Below are 21,648 nucleotides of genomic sequence, written 5' to 3'. Positions count from 1 at the left end.
GTGTGTGTGTGTGTGTGTGTGTACGTACCGTCAAATCGGATCTGACAGGTACAGGAGGAGATTGTCCCTCCTTTCCCGGCAAAGCATCTGGTGGATTTGAACCGTGCGCCTCTGGGATTGCAGTGCAGCTTCTTGCCACTGGGCCACCAGAGCTCCCCTAAATATCTTTTAAAAAAAATATCAAGCCATAGCACACAGATCCATAAAGGAGTACATGTAAAATTGATAAAATCTGAATGAATAAGGTGGTTGAATTGTATTAGTGTCAGCTTCCTGGTTATTGTACTACAGTTTTACAAGAAGTTACTATAGGGGGCAACTGGCTGAGGGATACTTGGGATCTTGTATTATTTCTTGCAACCACATGTGAATCCATAATAAATAAAATGTTTTCAAAAAAAACCCAAACCACCAAGTGTCATAACAAGACTTTGGTGGTGAATAGGCCTTGCTTGATTGATCAGGTATCAGTTGAACAAGTTGTTTTACCTTCTTGTGACTCAGTGTCTTTGTCTGTAAAATGAGTGTTTTCATTACTACCTAATAGGTTTGTTGGAAAGATTATATGAGAGTGTATACACATCTCACTTGGTTCATCCTACTTGATACAAAAAACCCACTCATTGCTATCAAGTGAGTTCCAATTCATGGCCACCCATGCATTATGGATTATTGGTGGTGGTGTTAGTGGTGTTGTGTACCAGAGAGTGAGAACTGGCCCATAGCTGACCCTCCAGTTGGTTTTCAGAGGCAGTTAATTGCACTGGAGGAGATTGCTCATCTTTCTCCCGTGGAGAAGCTGGTGGCCTTGAGTTACATGTCTCTGGAATTGCAGCACAGCCTTTTGCCACTGGGATGCCAGAGAAATGGTTAATAAGGTTTTCTTGATCATAATCTTTGTAGAGGCTGATTTCCAGGCCTTTCTTCCGCAGTGCACTGGGTGGGTTCAAACCATAAGTTTTAAATTAGCAGTTAATCACAACCTACTTTCTCCACCCAGAGATATACTTAATAATAAGCATTCAGTCAATGCTGCTCTTCTTTCTTTTGTGCCCTTTCATCTTTGTGGTAGAGAAGAAAGTAGGGAAAGCACTGCTTCTCACCCTGAAAGGACAACACATAATGCGAAGACAGAAGTATATGTTAGTGAGATGAACCCCATAGCAGTGTAGTGAGTAATACTGTTACATAACTTCTGCACACCGCCAAGCAGATCAGCTAACACGGGTTGGTGTGGTTTACCCATAAAATAACAAGGCAGCTTCCAAACCCAGCCAGAGTCAGGGAGTCCTGACACAGAGGCCCAAGTCAAAATCCAGAAGGACTCCACAGGCCTCAGAGCTTTGGTGTTGCAGTTGACTCAGACATATTATAAATCTACATAAATGGAAAAAGCAAAATTCATTTCACTTTGGCTGGTCCCTTGAATGACTGTCCCCAAGGGGCCTAGAAAAGTTTTCCTTCCTTTGCAAACTATCTAATCATGTCTCTCAAATATGAGTTTTCCATGCAGCTGCACAGATGAGAAAATGGGAACTATAGAGAAGAGTGTATTTCTAAACATTTTTTGGTTGTGAGAAAGTGATTGTTGAGTAAGTAGCCAAAAGGAGTCTGCCATTTGTCTCCAAATGTTCTTTGTTTTCTACAGCCCTGTCTTTGCCCTTGATCTGGTGAATGTTTATATCAGTGATGGAAACATAAAAGGCAAACTCACCAAATGTTCAGGTCATATCAGGATCAGTGGGAGTTATAAGAGGGAATTACAATTTTAAAATTATTTTGGCAGGTTCTAGAAAACTAGACTGATCATAGTAAGTAATAATTTAATAGGAACAGTAGTCAAATTTGTATGTCAAAAGAAGAAATACAGGTTAGGAACAGCTTGACAAGAGTTTTTGGTAAAAACAACAACAACAAAAAATCCCCTAATAAACATATGGAGCTTTATTTGACTATAACAAAATATGAGTCAGTAGTAGGATGAGCTTGTATGAAAGAGTTTAGGAATCAGAGAAAGTAAAATCTTTTTACTTCCCCTAATTTGCACTAGGGAGCATTGGTGACTTAGTCCACAGGGAGTAGAACTCCTAACTCAAAGAATTCACTTTCCTGGCAGTTCAAAACTACCAACTACTACTAGGGAGTTCTGGTGGCCTAGTGAGTAAGGAGTTGTGCTGCCAACCCAAAGGCAGGTGGTTCAAATCAGGTGTTCTACAGAAGAATGATCCTCCCATGCACTTTATAGCCTCTGCAAACTGGCTCTAAGAGGGTTCCAACTTGACAGCATATAACTAGAACAACTCCTCAGAAGAATGGTGGGTTATCTGCTTGTGAAATAAGGTCGGCAACATAAGGATGGAGGAGTCTGACTTCTGCTAGAGGGGAACTGTCCTTGTCAACAATATCCAGACTACTAGACTAATTCCTGTAAGATCAGACATTTTCTCCTATGCTCCTGCACCTACTTCTGCTGGTTCCAACACCAATCTTATTGCTCCCCTAGGTCCAAAATTCATAGCAATGACCACATAGGCTTTTCAGAACCATACTCATCATTATGGAGTTTATTGGGGAAGTAAACAAGCTTTAATTCAGATTAGCAGCAGCATACAATTCCTCAGTCCAGACAGCTTCTCAGCATGATTACAGGTTCTTTGACCTTATGACTTAGGCTAATATTACAACGCTTCCCTAATCTCCCAATTATGGCATCTTCCCTCAGTCCTCCAGCAAGCTTCAGTGAAGGCCTCTAGCTCTGGCTTTGGGGGCAGTAGTCCCAACACTGCTCTGTCTCATGTCAGTCCCTGGTACTCTGCTGAAGCTGCTGTTCCTCTTGGTAGATCTTGGTCTGAGTAACACAGGAATCTCTGACCCCAAAGGACTTTTACTGTTTCCTCTTCCTTCTTGGTGTTCAGATTCCCAACTTCTGCTGCTGAATCTATTCATTTTAATGAGAATACTAGCAAGTCCCTTATTGGATCAACTAGCATACGTTATTTGCATATTTCTGCGCATCCATGTGGCAAAGGCAAAGTCAGTCAATGGCTAGGAAAGACATTTTGAAAAATAAACGTTTGACACCATACTCCTCCTGTGCAATTTACTGCTTTGGAAACCCAGCTATAAGGGTTGATTCTTGTTCAATAGCAGTTTTTTATTTTGCTCATTTGTGCTAGCCAGACAATACTTGGAGTATCACATTTAGTTCTAGGGACTGTTTTCAAGAATGGCATTGATAAACTGGAAGTGATTGAAGAGATTAAGCAAGTAAAATGATGCAGCAAACAAAAAAAGAAAAATGTTGTTTAAAGAATGGCTAAGGGAAAGAAGGAGAGAACTGGGAAAGGGAAACGGCTGATGGGGGCTGGGGTGGGGCATGATTGCTGGCTTAGTGGAGGGAAACTTGTCTATTGTGCTGAGTGTCAGAAATGAGATTAATGAGTAAGTGAGAGAGGGGGAGAGAATTCATGGGAACAGATTTCAGATCCATCAAAGAAAAACTTTTCCAATAATTAGAGCAATTCAATGGTAGGAAGAGCTATTTCATTAAATTCTGAGGTCCCTGTTACTGATCATATTCAGGCTGTAGCCACATGAGTGTCCATCTGGGATCCCAAAGAGATTAAAACATGGGGTGAGAGTGCAGGGTGAGTGACCTTTCAGATTACTTGTAGCTCCCCTGGTCCGTGGTGATTTCAGTAAGCCCCAAAGCCAAGGCTGCTTATGACACACCAGGGCCACTTTTTTTTTCTGCTCTTGGCTCTGAAACTGACCAGCTGTGTGACCTTCAGCTAGGCAATTAACCATTTCTTGTGCCAGTTTCCTCTTCCATAAAATAAAGGATCTGAATCTAATGGTCTCTAAGCTACTTCCCAGCACATCTGTCTCATTGAACAGCCTCGAAACACCAGCACTTCCCCCCCCCAAGTTGTCCTTACAAGGAGACAGTTTGAAGACCAAAAAACATATTGTGGATAATGGGGGATCTTGAACTAATCTCTCCATTTGCATGTTGGCAAAGAGGGTGCTTATGAACCTGTTATGTCTTTCCCATGAGATCTGTGGCAGGAAGTTGATCAGATGACTGCTAATCCGATTTTCTAACACCTGTATGGCTGACTGCACTTAGCAATGCCTTTGGAAATAACTGAGAAGAAATGAAGATCAGATGACCATTGCAGAATCAGATGATCATTTATAAAGCAAATCTTTGTTCTTTAGTTCCTTCATGATCTGTCAATTTTTGGTGCATTTTGCTTATAATCAGAAGGACACATAACAGTATACTTTGTGATGGATAAGGTCTTGGTCACCCAGTGGTTAAGCACTGAGGTATTAACCAAAAGGTCAGCTGTTGGAACCTACTAGCAACTCCCCAGGGGAAGAATTTTTCTATTTCTGTGAAGTGTATAGTCTTGGAAACCTTCAGGACAGTTCTACTCTGCCCCATTGTTGTTAAGGGATGTCTACGTGGCTCCAACACATAATGAATGACCCTACAAACAAAAGAATTAAATACTGCCTCATCCAACATCATCGTCATGATTGCTACTATGGTTGAGCCCATTATTGCAACCCCTATGCCTGTCCACCTCATTGAGAGTCTTCAGATTTTCCACCAACTCTGTCAAACCTGACATCTTTCTCTAGGTCTTAATAGGATCACTATGAGGCAGAAGTCAACTTGACAGCAATTTATTTATGTGGCAGATACTCTAAAAGTTTTATATTTATTAAATTATGTTATCTAATCATCTCATTTCCTTGCCATGGAGCTGGAGTCTCCAGCAATTTCCAAGGTTGTAAATTACACTGGAAGAGAATACCTCTTTTTCCCTCAGAGCCAGTGGTGGGTTTGAACAGTTAGACAGGCAGAGCCTTTGGATTAGCAGTCCAACACACTATGGACCGTGGCAACAGGGCTCCTTTAAATTATGTAATCTTTTAATAAATTCAAAATCTAACGATGGATCACTTGATTAGCTCATTTCTCCACTGGAAAGGAGGAGTTAAAAATCTAGTTTAAGTCTATCATGATGACAGAGAGTCTGGAATTCAAGTCCATTCCCCATTCCTCTATGCTGATGTTTAATTACTATAATTTCCTTTGTGGTACAGTTTGATTACAGACTTTTGGCCTATATGAAAGCACCTCACCTCCACCCTATCCTGTCTTTAACTTCTCTTGTTCCCTGTGGTAGTCTACAAATCCCATTCTTTCAGTATTTTCCTCCAAAAAGGACGTGTTTCATTATGTAGCCCATTAGTGTTATAATTTTATTTGGTATAAATATGGAAATTATGGACTGGATTTAAAATATCTTCTCTGGTTACTGAGGTCAGCAGGAGAAGAAATAAGTAAATCTCTGCTTCCTGTAAAGACTTGAAGAATTTTAAAGCTTTATCCCCAGGATCTTGCATCTGACCATTTTCACTCCATCCAAGTACAGTACCACATTTCATTTCCTTAAGTTAGAAATGAAAACAGCTGTTAAAAATAAGAATGTATGAGTCAATCTTGAATCCTAACATGATAATTACAGTTTCCATCTCAGTTGGTAAAGTCCCTCCCATTATTCTGAGCTTTGTATCAGAGTCCCTTGTGGGGGAAACACTGCCAATGGTATCAGCTTTATATTCATGACCTTAATTTTTGTGTTCTAAACCTCTAAAATGAAACACTCGATCAGTGGCCAAGCCAAGAAAAATAACAGAAAAGAATATAATTCCATGTAAAAACCTAATTCTTTAACCAGGTTCATTTTCTGACTTGAATTTTGCATTTGACCAAATCTCTGTGTTGGTGTTGAACATGTCAGGTACAGTTTAATATTTTTGGAGGGGTAGTTTCTGGGCCTCCTGGTATCCTCACTGTGACCAAAAAAAATTTGCTTGAATGATTGTTCAGATAATATCTTGAACTACACTGTTTTCCAAATTCCTGCAGCTGCTCTCTTTGCTGCCATCGAGTCAGAGGCTGTAAATCATATGAGAGGAGATTGCTCATCTTTCTTCCATGAAGCTGCTGGTGTATATGAACCACCAGAGAGGTACCACCTTTGAATTAGCAGCACAACCCTCTACGGGCAGTGACATCCAGTAAACCCATCCTGTGCAGTGTATCTAGTGCTAACTAGTTTATATCCTTGATAGCATGACATATCTGGTTCCAGGGTAGAATTCTTGCCTCCTGTGCTGGACACATAGGACAAAATCACCTTACAAATAGTTTGAAGCATTTGACACCAATGATTGAAGACCACGTGAGTTTTGGGATGGCATCAAGGATATCATCCATGAAGAGAGCAAAAGTTCATTAGGAAGACAGAGGTGAAAGAAAAAAATGGAAATAGATGTCAGAAGAGACTCTGAAAATTACACCAGCGAGTAGAGAAACCAAATCAAAGGAAAAACATGCCAAAGTAAAAGAGTTGAACAAAAGATTTCAAATGGCAGCTCGAGAAAACAAAACACAGTATTAGAATTGAGTGCACCAAGAGCTGGAATTAGAGAATAAAAAGGGAAGAACTATCTCTGCATTTCTCAAGCTGAGAGAACTGAAAACGAATTACAGCCTTGAGTCCAAATATTGAAAGATGCTATAGACAGTATATTGAATGACCCAGGAAGCATCAAAAGAAGATGGAGGGAATCCACAGAGTCACTGTGCCAGAAAGAACTGACTGATACTAGAAAATTTCAGGAAGTATGATAGGAGCAGGAGCCAATGGTAATGAAGGAGGAAGTTGAAGCTGCATTGAAGGCATTGGCAAAAATAAGCACCCCTCCCCAAATAAAAGGCCCAAGAAATCAGTGGGATATGAATTGACTTGTTTGCATTAACAGTTACATCACTATATGTACTCACCAGACTATACCAGGAAATTTGGAGGACAGCTGTCTGGCCAATGGATTGGAAGAGGTCCATATTGTTCCCACTCCCAAGAAAGGTGATCCATTGAAATGTGAAAACTATCAAACAATATTATTAATGTCATACTCAAGCAAAACACTGCTGAAAATAATACAAAAACTGCTAGAACAGTACCTAGATAGGAAATCGCCAAGAGTTCAAGCAAGATTTAGAAGAGACTTGGCACCAGGGATATCATTGCTGATGTCAGATGCATCCTAGCTGAAAGTAAAGAATACTGGAAGAATGTCTGTTGTTATTGTTGTGCACTACAGAGTCAGAACCAAACCATAGCTGACCCTCCAGTGGGTTTTCAGAGGCAGTTAGTCACACCGGAGGAGATTGTCCATTCTTCTTCAGTGGAGCAGCTGGTAGATTCGAACTGTGTGCCTTCAGGATTGCATGCAATTCAGCTTCTTATCACTGGGCCACCAGACCTCCCTGATCAATGTCTGTTTGTGCTTTATTTACTATGCAGAAGGCATTTGACTGTATAGAATGTAACAAGTTATGACTGACATTGAGAAGAATGGGAATCCCAGAGCACTTGATTGTGCTTATATGAAACCAATACCTAGACCAAGAGGCTGTTGTATGAACTGAGCAATGGAACACTGCCTGATTTAAAATTAAGACAGGAGAATGTCAAGGTTATATTCTCTTTTCATACCTGTTCAATCTGTATTCTGAGAAAATTATTCAAGAAGTTGGAATCTATGAAGAAGAAAGTGGCATCAAGATTGGAGGAAGACTCATCAATAACCTGCATTATGCAGATAATAAAACCTTGGTTGCTGAAAGTGAGGAGGACTTGAAGCACTTGTTGCAGAAGATCAATGAATGCAGGCTTTGGTATGGATTGCATCTCAATGTCATGAAAACAAAGATTCTTACCATTGGACCAGTAGGCCACATCATGATGATTGGGGAGGAGACTGAAACTGTCAACAGCTTCATCTTGCTTGGATCCACAATTATATCCTTAGTACCAACATTAAGGAAATAAGGAGACAAGTTGTACTGGGAAAATTTGCAGTTAGAGACCTTTCCAAATTATTGAGAAGTAATGATGTCAGTTTGAGGACTAAGGTGCATCTGATTCAAACCATGGTCTTCTTGATCACTTACTATGCAACTAAGAGCTTGACAAGGAACAAAGATGAAAAGATGACAGAAGAATTGACAGCTTTTAGCTGTGGTGTTGGAGAAGAGCACTGAACATCCCATGGTTTGCCAAAAGAACAAACAAGTATGTCTTGGGGAAAGTACAGCCAGAGTGCTCCTTGGAGGCAAAGATGATAAAGATTTGTTTCATATACTTTGGGCATGTTGCTAGAAGAGGCTGTTTCTAGGAGAGGGACATCATGCTTGGAAAGGTAGTGAGTAAAGAAGAGGAAGACCCCTAACCAGGTGGATTGATACAGAGACTGTTGCAATGGATTCTTTGTGTCAGGAAGTGTGAAAGATAGCACAAAGTAGGACAGGGTTCAGATCTGTTGTTCATAGGGTCGCTATAGGTCATACTCAACTTGATGGCATCAAACAACAACAATAACATGCTGGAGTACTAGGTTTTATTCCTGGCCAGGGCACATCATATGAAGCCACAGCCTTCTGTCAGTGGAAGCTCACCTGTGACTGTGTTACCGAACAGGTTTCAGTGGAGCTTCTAGACTGTGAACAGATTGGGAAGAAAAGCCTGGTAATCTACTTCTGAAAGTCAGCCAATAAAAACGATCACATGCACACCATATTTATCGCGGCTTTGTTCACAATAACAAGGAGTTGGAAACAACCCAAGTGCCCATCAACAAACAAATGGATAGAGAGGCTGTGGTATATTCGCACAATGGAATATTATGCTGCATTAAAAAACAAGGAACTTATGTAATATTATTCAAAATGGGTGACCTCGGAGGACATTATGCTGAGTGAGGTATCTCAGTCAAAAAAGGAAAAATACTGCATGGTGCCACTGTTGTAGAATGGGACTTACATCAGGGTTGGGGTAAGACTGAGAAAAACTAGATAAATTAAGTATACTGCATTGAAACAGATGAGGGATAGAACAGTTTAAAAGTGATATATGATAGGGTATTATGGTTATCACAAGAGTCCAAAATTAAGGTTGCATAGTGGAGTGTACTTGGGGTGGGGGGGTGCGGGGCAATTGCATAACAATGAAAGAGTTTTTCTTTTACTTTTCAAAGAGAGGAGTGAACTGGGGTGGGGGAGCACTGGGCAGGGAGAAAGTGCAACAATGAATGGATGGAAATCCAAAATCTCTGTAAATGTTCATTAAAATTAATAAAAAGAAATAGTACCACCCCCCCAAAAAAAACAAAACAAACAAACCAAAGCTATCACACCTGTCAGATCTGCAACTCATCTTGAGTATGACATAGGTGTGGGCAGCATTTCATTCTGGACATGGACTGACCATAAGTCGGTCAGTTAACGACAACAATCCTTCATCACAAATTCATCTCTTTCATTTCTGCCCCATTTTCCAAATCAGTCATTCAGACCTTGACCGAGCACTCCCACTGTCTAAGGTTCTGAGGTCCCTCTGGTGAATTTGTGGCTTTCAATGAGTAAGTGCTTGGCTGCTAACCAGAAAGTTGTTGATTCAAACCCACCTGCTGCTCTGAAGAGAAAAGAACTGGTTATCTGCTCCTGTAAAGAAATGGTAAGGGACAGTTCCACTTTCGTCCTGTAGGATTACAATGGAATCAGCTCAACAGTACAATGTGAGGATTCTGTGCTATTTGTGAGAATACTTTGCGTCCTCTGGGGTGAGGGCAGAGTCAGGACACTCGTTTTGCCCATGTTATTTCCCCTTTGTAAGATTGGAGAGCAGCTGTGCTGCCAACACCAAGGCAATCGAACAGCTGCTTCTTGAGCGAAGGATGGGAATTCTCCTTCTTGGAGATTTACTGCCTCAGGAAACCCACTGGGGGCTCTGCTATGAGTTGGTTCCAACTCAATGGTACATAACAATGAGAACAAACCTTTAGGTTAGGGTAAGGTTCCAATCTCTTGCTCACAGAATTGCTGAGTTTGGTCAACTCGACGGCATCTATCAACAAGAATTCCTTTCTCAATTGTTATATTATTTAACTCCATTCCCTGAGATTCCTATTACTCTGCTGTCAGAGCTAACTTTATGTGTTTGAGATATGTACACATTGTATGCATAGTGTGAATTGAGAATTGTGGCGCTCTGAGGTCGCTCAGCTCCACTCCCCTAACTGTGCCTAAACTCTTCCCAGTAGAATGTTTTTTTTTACCCTTGTGTTGGAATGATGACCAGAAGATCATCTTTTCAAACATGTATATGGGAAGGTAAACTTATAAAATTGTCAGTGAGGCGGTGTACAGTTTCTGAAGTTAGACTGCTCAAGTCCATATCCCACCTTCCTCTGCCACTTATGAGCTGTAGAACTTCAGGCTTCTGACCTCAGACTCTCTGCGCCTGAGACTTCTCATCTACAAAATGGAGATGATGGTAGCACCCACTCAGAAATTTTAGTGAGATGTCATTGTGATATATAAAGTGCCTACAACATATCCTACTATGTTGTTGGGTGCCAATAAATAGACTTCTACTCATAGCAATACTATACAACACTGGAACTGCCCTTTAAGGTTTCCTAGGTCATAATCTTGATGGGAATAAATCACCGGGTCCTTTCTCCCATGGATACATTGGTGGGTTTGAACTACTGGCCAAGTACTAACTATTGTGTCATCAGGGTTCCTTTATCCTACTGTATGAACAAGCTATTATTGCCAAGCATTTACATAGTTACTAAAATTATTTGTTGTTGTATACCAGAGAGTCAGAACCAACCCATAGTTGACCCTCTGGTGGGTTTTCAGAAGCAGTTAATCACACAGGAGGAGACTGCCCAACCTTTTACATAGTTATTATAAGGTTAATGTGCTATATTGATATCCTTTTGACAGACAGGTGTAATCAAGTCACAAAGAAATTGGAGCTTTGTTTGGGAAACTGGAGAAAGGTGCATCTGATACAGGCCATGGTCTTTGCAATCACTTGTTATGCATCAGAGAGTTGGATAATGACTAAGGAGGACAGAAGGAGAATTGATGCCTTTGAGCTGTGGTGCTGGAGAAGAGTATGGAGGGTACCATGGACTGCTAGGAAAACAAACAGATTTATCCTGGAAAGGGTCAAACCGGGCTGCTCCTTGGAGGCAAGGATTCTAAGGCTCCGTCTAACATACTTTGGATATGTTGCAAGTAGGGACAGATCCTTGGAGAGGGACATCATGCTTGGCAGGGTGAAGGGACAGTGCAGAAGGGGAAGGCCCCTTATGAGGTGGATTGATTCAATGTCTGGGGTAGTCAGGATGGGTGTATCAGAGACGGTGCGATTGGCATAGGACAGAGCAGAGTTTAGGGATGTTGTACATAGATAGGGTCGCTATGAGTCACAAGTGACTTGACGGCACATAACAACAACAACAACCACCACCAAAAAAACCCCCTATTTAACAACTATGAGATATCATCTCATCCCAGTAAGAATAGCAAAATTCAGCAGAGCAGCAAATAACAAATGATAGCAAGGTTGTGTAGAAACTGGAACCCTTATTCACTGTTGGTGGGAGTGTGTAATGGTGCAACCACTATGGAAGGCAGTATGGAGCTTTCTCAAAAAGTAGGAAATAGAAATACCATTTGACCCAGCAATTCCACTACTGGGAATATAACCTAAAGAAATCAGAGCTGCCACCCAGGCAGATATATGCACACCCATGTTTATTGCTGATTTGTTCACAGTAGCAAAGAGGTGGAAACAACCCAAGTGTCCATCAACAAACTAATGGTTAGAGACCCTGTGGTATATTCACACAATGGAATATTATGCAGCATTGAAAAACAAGGAACTCATGAAATATTATACAGAATTAGTGACCCTGGAGGACATTACGCTGAGTGAAATATCTTAGTCACAAAAAGACAAATACTGCATAATGCCTCTGTTATAAAACAGGACTGTCATGGGGGTTGGGAGGAAACTAAGATAAGAGGGGATAAATAATGTAGACGAGGGAGATAACTGTATAAAGGGAATATATGATTAGGTATTATTGGAATAACCAGAGTCCTGAATAAGTGCTATATAGTAAAGTGGACTGGAGACTGTATAACAATGAAGGATTATTTATTTTTTTCCCCAAAGGAAAAAAGTTAACTGAGGGAAGGGAGGACAGGGAGGAAAATGTGCAACAATGAATGAATGGAAATCCAAGTTCTCTATAAACTTTCATTAAAATCTCAATTTAAAAAAAGAAAATAATAAAAAAAAGAAACTCAATAAAGGCTCACTGTACGTTAAAATCTACTCAAATAGTAGGATTTCTCTTTCTATCTATCCATCCATCCATCCACCCATCCATCTACCTACATATCACATGATTTAGAATCCAATATCTAATTTTTGACAAACAAAACAAAACAAAATAACAAATGCCTAGCCCTATCTCTTTCATGTCAATCAATGTATTTGAGCCCTTTGCAATGGAAATTATTTATATATATATAATCATTTTAGTTATATGGATCAATTATCTGATTCTACAATTACCAGATATATTCTTAAAAGAAGCATATAAACATAAGTTTTCATTTCTTCACCCATGCTATGGTAATACTAAAATATTAACCTCTAAACAATTCTTTGAACAGCAAGTGAGATATTTGTTGACCACAGAACCTGACAATAGAAAGTATACATAACAACTGCTACTACCAATAAAATAAAACCTATTTACATTTAAAAAAACCTCACAAAACAAAACAAACCCCTATTTAGAGAGAGCTTGCCTGAGAGTGAGGTGTTAGCATTTATAGCATAAGGTTTCCAAGGTGCCTGGGATTAGAGTTATTGTTATTACTTGTCATTGAGTCAGAACCAACTCATAGCTAACCCTCTGGCAGATTTTCAGAAGCAGTAAATTATGCAGGAGAAGATCCATCTTTTCCCTGTGGGAGCAGCTGGTGGGTTCAAACTGATGGCTTTGGGTTGGCAGAGCACCTTCTTGCCACTGAGTCATTAAGAGCTCCCCAGAGAGAAAGGGAAGCATTATGAAACAGAAAAAAATTGAAGGGACTGGTTTCTCATTTTAAGCAGTTTGCCTACTATCTTCAAGATAGAATTAATCAACTAGTGTACTGAGCAAGTAATATGATAAACCCAAGAAGAAGCCATTGCTGTCGAGTTGGTTCTGACTTACAGCACCCCTGTAGGACAGAGAACTGTCTCATAGGATTTCCAAACTTGTTATCTTTACAAAAGCATCCTGCCACATCTTTCTCCCTTAGAGCAGCTAATGGGTTCAAACTGCCAACTTTTTGGTTAGTAGCCAATCAGTTAATCACCATGTCTCTAAAACTCCTTAGTAATTTCATATACATATGGAAATCAGCACTTGCATTTTCTGCCTCATGATTCTAGCCCTTATAATATTCTGGTAACACAAGGTCTCTGAACCATTCCAGTTGAAGAATCATATAAATATATAAAAGTGGTTTTCCTTTGCTAAATTCCCTTGCCTCTTTCCTTTAGATTACACGAAGCAGACGACGTTTGAAGCCCAAGCATTTTTAGAAGCTGTGCAGTTCTTCCGGCAGGAGAAGGGGCATTATGGCTCCTGGGAGATGACCAATGGGAATGAAGTCCAGGTAACACAGGGCTCAGAGTTTTACATCCTCTCCTTGTCTGGGAGCTAAGATTTTTGACACATAGTTAACCAAAACTATAACCCAAGGAAGATGTGATTTCAAAGACCATTTTATTTTATTTTTTATTTTTTTTTCATTTTATTTATTATTTATGAACCTGTGGCTACTCCAACTACTCCCAGACCAAACACTCAGTAGGGCAGACAGAAGAAGCGCTTCAACCACAGACACAACTTATTTTATTGAGTGTTGCTTTATTGCACTATGCAGGTATTACTTTTTTTTTTTTTTTACCAATGGAAGGTTTATGACAACCGGGCATTTTTTCAACAGTGTATGCTCTCCCTGTGTTTCTGTGCCATATTTTAGTAATAAATTGTTTCAAACTTTTTCATAATGCTTTTGCACACTTAATAGGCACCTGCATAATCTACACAGAAATGTAAGGTATTTTGCACTGTTGTTGTGTGCCGTTGAGTCAGAGTCAACTCATAGCTGATAGCTGACCTATCAGTAGATTTTCAGAAGCTGTAAATCACATGAGAGGAGATTGCCTTCTTTATCCCACAGAGAAAGATGGTGGAATCGAACCATATGCCTTCTGGTTAGCAGCACGGCTTTTTACTACTCAGCCCACTTGTTCTGTTGTTGTTATTAGCAGCACAGCTTTTGACTACTAGGCCCACATATTGTGTTGTTGTTATGTGCCCTTGAGTTGTTTGCAGTGTCACTTGCGACTCATAGACTAGGCCCACTAGGAAAAAAACAAACAAAAAACACCTGTTTGGCTCCCTCTATTGTCCTATATGCTTTATTGCAGTGGTCTAGAAACAACCATGCAATATATCCCAGATATGTCTGTACAATGAAAAGAGCTACTCTTTAGGAAAGGAGTAGGATTGGGGGGGGGGGGGGGAGGTTATTCTTTCAAATGAACTCAGGCTTCCAGAAGATATAAAATAGGTAGCACACGGGTGCGGTGCCAGATGCTCTGGGGCTCTAGGGTCAGGCAACTTTGATTTAAATCAGCAAAAGTTACTCAACTTCTTGTCTTAGGGTCCTCCTCTGGGTGGGAGAGAGAAATAGGAATGATGATGTTTACCTGGAAGGGTTTTAAGTTTTCCACATTGTTCTTGAGTTGGAACAGACTCATAGCTGACTCTCCAGTGGGTTTCCAAGGCTATAAATCACACAGGCAGAGATTGCCCATTTTCCTCCCATGTGTGTAAATTACCAGTGAGACTCAGCCTTGGGTTAACATTGCACCTCCCTAGGTCTATATCACCAGAGCTTACTGTCTTGGAGATTTGTGAGAATTAAATGATATCTTCTTGATAAAGTATTTAGAACACAGTTGGAGACCTATCAAGTAGATGCTGTAGAAGTAAATAATGGAAACAAGTTTTAAAAGCCTGAAACTGTTTTCTACATATTTCATTTCTCTTTCTTAGGGAGCTCTTCAAGATTCAAGATTTTGCCCATAGCATCTTTCAATATTGCAACTCAAGGTTTCAAATTGTTTTTCACTTCTTTCAACTTTAGAAATACTGAGTGAATTCTTTACTTTTCATTCTCCAATTCCAGCTCTTTACACATTCCATTTTAATACTTCATCTTGAGTTGCCCTTTGAAATATTCTGTTAATCTCTTTTGCTTTAACATTTCTTCCCTTTATTTTGACTTCTTGATGCTCTAGTACAATTTTCAGAGTCTCATCTGACATCCATTTTGGTCTTTTCCCCCCTCCTCTGTCTTTGTAATGACCCTTTGCTTTCTTCATGGATGATATATTTGATGTCATCCCATAACCCATCTGATCTTCAATCATTAGTGTTCAATGCCTCAAACCCGCTCTGGAGATAATTTTTAGATTCAGGTGAGATAGACTCAAGATACTATTTTGACCCTGATTCATAGATTCATGATCTTTTTCATCACTTGCTATACATCCAAGAGCTGGACAATGAATAAGGATGACAGAAGAAGAATTGATGACTTTGTGTTGTGATGTTAGTGAACAGTGAATATCCTATGGATTGCCAAAAGCAGAGACAGATATGTCTTGGGGGTTGGGGGAGAATGCAGCTAGAGTGCTCCTTGGAGGCAAGGATGCAAAACTTTGTCTCCCATACTTTGGGCATGCTGTTAGGAGGAGCTTTTCCTTGGAAAGGGACATCAAGCTTGGAAAGATAGAATGTCAACAAAAGAGAGAAAGACCCTCGATGAGATGGATCCACATAGTAAGTGCAGCACTGGCCTCCAGTATGTCAGTGATGATGAGGAGGATAGCACGGGACCAGCCACAGTTCTGATCTGTTGTTCATAGGATCCCTGTGAGTCGTACTTGACTCAGTGGCACCTAACAACAACAGGAAAGTTTGATGGCTTAGTGGATAAGGAACTGCACTGCCGACCCAGAGGCAGAAGGTTTGACTATACCAGCTGCTACATGGGAGAAAGCTGGGCTATCTTCTTCCATGCAATTTACAGCCTCTGAAAACATACTGGAAGGTCATCTATGGCTCTGGCTTGATTGCAATGAGTTGAGTTTTTAGTTGAATTTTCCATGTCCCATAGTGCATTTAATTTCTCTGATTAAATTCCAGTCATGTATCTAAGCTCCGCGGTGGCCATGGTCTTGATGAGGGTTAAATATCTCCAAAGGAATTGTGTTTCATGGCTGGTCCCCAACCTCTATGAGGACACCAAGAACATGCTGGTTCCATCAACAAGAGAGGACGGATATGGACATTATTAAGCAATACTTCCAGTGTCCAAGAATCCCATTCTTTGGCTTTTTCCTGCATCCTCCAGAGTATCTCTTTGGGGTTCTGTGAAATTTATTATTAAGAAACAACATTGCAATAATGCCAGATGGTGCCTTCCTTCTCTATGGTCATTAAGCATCTGAAACTAAGAATACTCTCTCATAATGAGGAGGTTTTTCTTTATTGCTTTACCATCTGACTCAGAATTATCATCTTCTTTGGTTAATTTTAAACTTATCTTTTTCCTAGTCTAAGGCTTACGCCAGTGTTTTAACCAATTCTTGGTTTCTGGTATTTGGGAGAATGACATTCATTTTTTAGTCTGAGGGGACAAAGACATAACAATACAAACACCCAAAGGACAAGCAAAAACAAAGGAAGCAGAAGCTGGAGCATATGACACTGACATATTTTTATGGAGAAACCAACATCAAATGTCTTTGAGCAGTGCTTTATATAAAGTTCAGATGCTAGTTTTAGCTTTTCATCTTACACATTTTATGGGCTAGGCAGGGTAGTTATTATTATTATTATTTCCATTTTATAAATGATTAAGACTGGTGTTAAGAGACTTCCCCAGTTCCCTTAGTTAAAGAACTATGCCAAGCACCCTGTTGAGTACCAGTAATTCAGAGGACAGAGCAGATAGCCCAGTCCTGTGGAGTTATGGTCCCCGAGTCCAAGAATGAGCAAACAGCAAAAAGAGTCATGGCTCCTGACTCCGCCCAGTGGGAGATCTGCATCAAAGTTGGGAATATACAGAGTCACACGTTTATTTTTCCTTGAGTTCTTCTACCTCACTTGCTTTATTTTTTCCTCTCACCCAAAATCTCACATTAGTTCGCATTCCTGCACAATGCCGTCGGAAGCAGGGGCTCAGTAAATCTGACTTAAGGGTTGGAAGTTGAGATTATTTTGTTTTCTTTGCTCTCAGTTGTGTGCTTTGGGCTGTCTATGAAGTACAAGAGAATTAATCATATCCTTTGGTTGAGGAAAGACTTATATAAACTTCCAGGAGATGAGGCAGCAATGAACAATGTGGGGGGAGATATGCATGTGTGTGTGTGTGTGTGTGTGAATATAAAAAGAGTCCTGGTGACAAAAATGGTGAAGTGCTTAGCTGCTTACTGAAAAATTGGCAATTCAGACAAATCCAGTAGCTCCATGAGACAAACACCCAGGGAACTAAAACCATGAAACAAATCTGTCTTTGAGCTCATTCCAATGCATATATTCCAATATAATTCCAGTGCGCCTTACAGGACACAGTGGAAATATCCTATAAGGTTTCCAGGGTTACAATCTTTATCAAAGCTGACTGTCTCATATTTCTCTCAAAGATAACCTGGTAGGTTTGAACTGCCTACCTTTGGGTTAGTGACTGGACAGTTTGACAACTGCACCACCAACTCTTATAGCCCATTAGGTGATTGCCTAGAAATCTCTGTGGGTCAGTTTTATTTGGTCAGATATGGTAGTTCATAAATCAAAATCAATTCCCCACCTAATAGCCAATAATGTGCATTTATGGATCGCATAAAGCATTCATATGAAGCAGGCATATGAGTAAACCATTTGCCACTGAGTCTACTCTGCTTTGCAGTGACCCCATGTGTGTCATAATAGAACTGTGCTCTTCAGAGTTTTCAACTGATGATTTATAGGAAGTCAGTCACCGGGGCTTTTTTCCAAAGTCCCTCTGTATGGACTTGAATTTTCAAGCATTCACTTAGCAGCCAAGCATCATTTTTATTACCCCGTGATTCAGAAGCAGTCATAGTATGGTGTTAATTTCATAGTACCAGGAATGTTGTAAGTGGTTAACACACACACACACGCTCATTCATACCCCACAACACAGAGGAGAGATCAGTAAAAGCCAGAGTTATTAAAAGATTCAGCATAAGTTTTACTACTCTAAAATCTGTGTCTCATTGGTGAATCACAAACTCATAGCATGTGAGTGCAGGAAGGAATTTTAGGAATATTTGTCCAGTGCTCTCTGGATGAGAGAAAGGGTTAAAAGATTAGGTTGAAGTCACAAAGCCAGTCTGTGACAGAACTATCAGGTGGTCCTTGGAGAAGCTGGTATAAAGAAAACAAGTTTACTGCATGGGGCCTGGCAAGGTTTGAGGCTAACCATATCTTTCATAATAATAAGGGGTTATAGAATAAGAAAAGAGACTCATCTCAAGGTTCACAGAGAAAAGAGCTCAAGGGTCCAAGGAGAAGTTACTAGGTAGTTAAGGAATATGATGTCGCATTACTGAATTTGACAATATAGAGTCTTTTTTCCTTCCCTTTTTTAAATGAATATTTTTATGACTCGTATGCATTGTATTTCAAGCATGTACATTATGTTCTATACATTCCTTAATTTACATTATATTTCTTTCAATTATTGTGAGGGGTTTTTTTCCTCTCCCTTACAGGCATCCCACCAGCATCTAGTAAAAGCATGTAAGCCGACTACCTCAGTCATGCCACATGCCCTAATATCCTCCTTTTAGATAGCTAATTGCTGATGTGCCCAGCCCTCTAAGCCAGCACTTTGTGGAATCAAGCATGTATGTGTCTTTTTTGCTGAAGGATCCTCTGTTCCACTTGGAAACTTTGAACATCTGCATCCATAAACATTTTTCAGTCCAGAGCAAGCCATCAGGTTGCAGCCATCAACGCTAGTTCACAGCATGAAACATGGCTTCATCCTGTTGGTTCTGGTGAACTCATCCCCAGCCATCTGGGACTAGGTCTAAATGGGCACCTGCTGCAAGCTCAGGAGTTCACACTTCTCTCTGCATTCCAGATCTGTTGGTGTCCTCACTCAGCCCTAGCCCCCATATGGGGCCAAGTCAACAGGCTAGGGGTCCTCCCTACTCCCTGCTCCTCAAGAATATTATCTTTTGTTTAAAACACCTAGTGTGTAAGTATTTTTTGTTTTTCCTTCAGACCTTATAGGATTGATTCAGTGAATAGGGTAATGAGGGTAGGTTTGTTAGCACAGGTTGGAGCAGGGTTCAGAGCTGTTGCACATAGGGTTGCACATATGAGTCACAAGTGACTCGACAGCAGCATAACAACAACATCTAGGAACTTATTCCTAATGTTCTCTCAATCCCTCATCTCCCCTTCAGAGGTATGAATTCATAAGATTTTCAATCTTGTTACTTCATTATCTTCACAATAATGGTACTGACTCACACTGTCAGTATGGCACACCATCATGATAATGCTTATTTTTAGGCAAATGTTCAGGCAAAGCAAATATTTTTTAATAATTTGTGGAAAGACAAATGTTTTATTTGGAAATGTTTGCATACTGGTAAAAAAATAGCACTACAGGCATGCCTTGTTTAGTGCTTCACTTTATTGAGCTTCCAAGGTACTCCATTTTTCACAAATCAAAGGCAATCCGGGTACAAATAAGTCTATTGGCAGCATTTTCCCAACACCATATGCTCATTACATGTTTCTGGGGCACATTTTGGTAATTTTAACTCTGTTTAAAACTTTTTCTTAAAAAGTTTGAGATTGTTTAAAATGCTATTGCACCCTTAATAGAAAGCCAATCAAAAATCCAAACCTACAGCTGTTGATTCAATCCTGACCCACAGTGGCCCTATAGAACAGAACAGAACTACCCGTAGGGTTTCTGAGGCTGTAAAATCTTATGGAAGCAAATGCCTTCTCTTTCCCATACCTGGTGGGTTTAAACTCCTTACCATTAAATTAGCAGCCAAATTCTTTGACCACTATGTTATCAGGGATCTGTTAGTACACTGTACAGTATAGAATAAAGATAACTTCTACATGTACCAGGAAACTAAAAATTCAAGGGACTTGCTTTATTGCAAAATTGGCGTTATTGTGGCAGTCTGGAATGAAGCCCTCAGTATTGCTAATGCATTCCTCTCTGTTTTCTACTTTTCAATATAAATTTATCAAGTGATCTTCTGGGAAAAGGTCATTGTGACATTAAAGTACCACAATGACACCAATTTGAGAACTAAGGGGCACCTGATTCAGACCATGACCTTTTTAATCACTTGCTGTGTGTCTGTGAGCTAGACAATGAATAAGGATGACAGAAGAATTGATGCCTTTGAGCTGTGGTGTTAGAGAAGAGTATTGAGTATACATGAACTGCCAAAAGAACAAACCATGTCTTGTAGAAAGTATAGCCAGAATGAGGAGGCAAAGATGATAAAGCTTTATCTCACATATTTTGGGCATATTTCTAGATGGGACCATTTCTTGGAGAAGTACATCATGCTTGGAAAGGTCGCAGGTCAGTGAAAGAGAGAAAGAACCCCCAACCAGATTGACTAACACAGTGACTTCTGCACTGGGCTCTAGTATGTCAGAAATGATGAGGATGGCCCAGGTTAGGACAGGGTTCAGATGTGTTGTTCATAAGGTCTCTGTGAGTCATATTCAACTCAATAGGACCTTAAAAAAAAAAGTAACAATGTTCATCTTTATATTTACCAGCTGAACCAAGAGTGGGAAGCTCACTGAACAGAATCATCTTTCAGTAAAAATAGGTTCTACTTTTTTTTTTCCCCCCAAGACCTTTTAAACTCTGTGTTCTTTGGACCTTATCTGTGCTATCTGTTGTTGTCTTTGTCTAACAGAATTGTATGCGGTCTCTTAAAATGAGCTTTTGCATCCCTGGAGGCAGCAGGGTGAAACCCGAGGGCAAGGACAGTGTCTCTGGACCCCATATTTTCTTAACAGCTCCAGTATAAGAAAGCTGATTGCAACCACCGTGGGGGAAGGTGGTGTAGTGCTTTCTCAAAAAGTTGCAAATAGAGATACCATTTGACCCAACAATTCCACTACTAGGAATATACCCTAAAGAAACAATAACCACCACCCACGCAGCTATATGCACACCCATGTTTATTGCTGCTTTGTTGTTCATAATAGCAAAAAGTTGGAAACAACCTAATTCAAACAAATGGATAGAGAAGCTGTGTTATAATCTCACAATGGAGTATTAAGCTGCATTGAAAAACAAGGAACTCATACAATATTATTCAAAATGGGTGACCGTGGAAGACATTATGCTGAGAGAAATATCTCAGTTACAAAAGGACAAATACTGCATAGTGCCACTGTTGTAAAACAGGACTGATATCAGGGTTGGGAGGAGACTGAGAAAGATGGGTTCAATATACTGCATTGAAACAGATGAGGGAGAAAACTATTTAAAAGGGATATGCTTTTCAAAGAGAGGAGTGAACTGGGGGG

At 40.1% G+C, this 21,648-nt stretch overlaps 1 protein-coding gene across 1 annotated transcript in view; it reads left to right on the top strand.

The window, feature by feature from the left end:
* The window catches only part of FAM129A (family with sequence similarity 129, member A), a 156,956-nt gene that overhangs the window by 92,818 nt on the left and 42,490 nt on the right, over nucleotides 1–21,648 (top strand). Inside the window, exon 6 of the mRNA XM_006903193.1 lies at nucleotides 13,512–13,627. Within this exon, the coding sequence (XP_006903255.1) occupies nucleotides 13,512–13,627 (116 nt within the window). The remainder of the gene's footprint in view (nucleotides 1–13,511; nucleotides 13,628–21,648) is intronic.

Source organism: Elephantulus edwardii, unplaced genomic scaffold, assembly GCF_000299155.1.
Source record: "Elephantulus edwardii isolate Elephantulus edwardi_28Jun2011 unplaced genomic scaffold, EleEdw1.0 scaffold00532, whole genome shotgun sequence".
NCBI lineage: Eukaryota > Metazoa > Chordata > Mammalia > Macroscelidea > Macroscelididae > Elephantulus > Elephantulus edwardii.
Note: the sequence above shows the minus strand (reverse complement) of the source record. Positions and strands in the feature narration are given on the sequence as shown.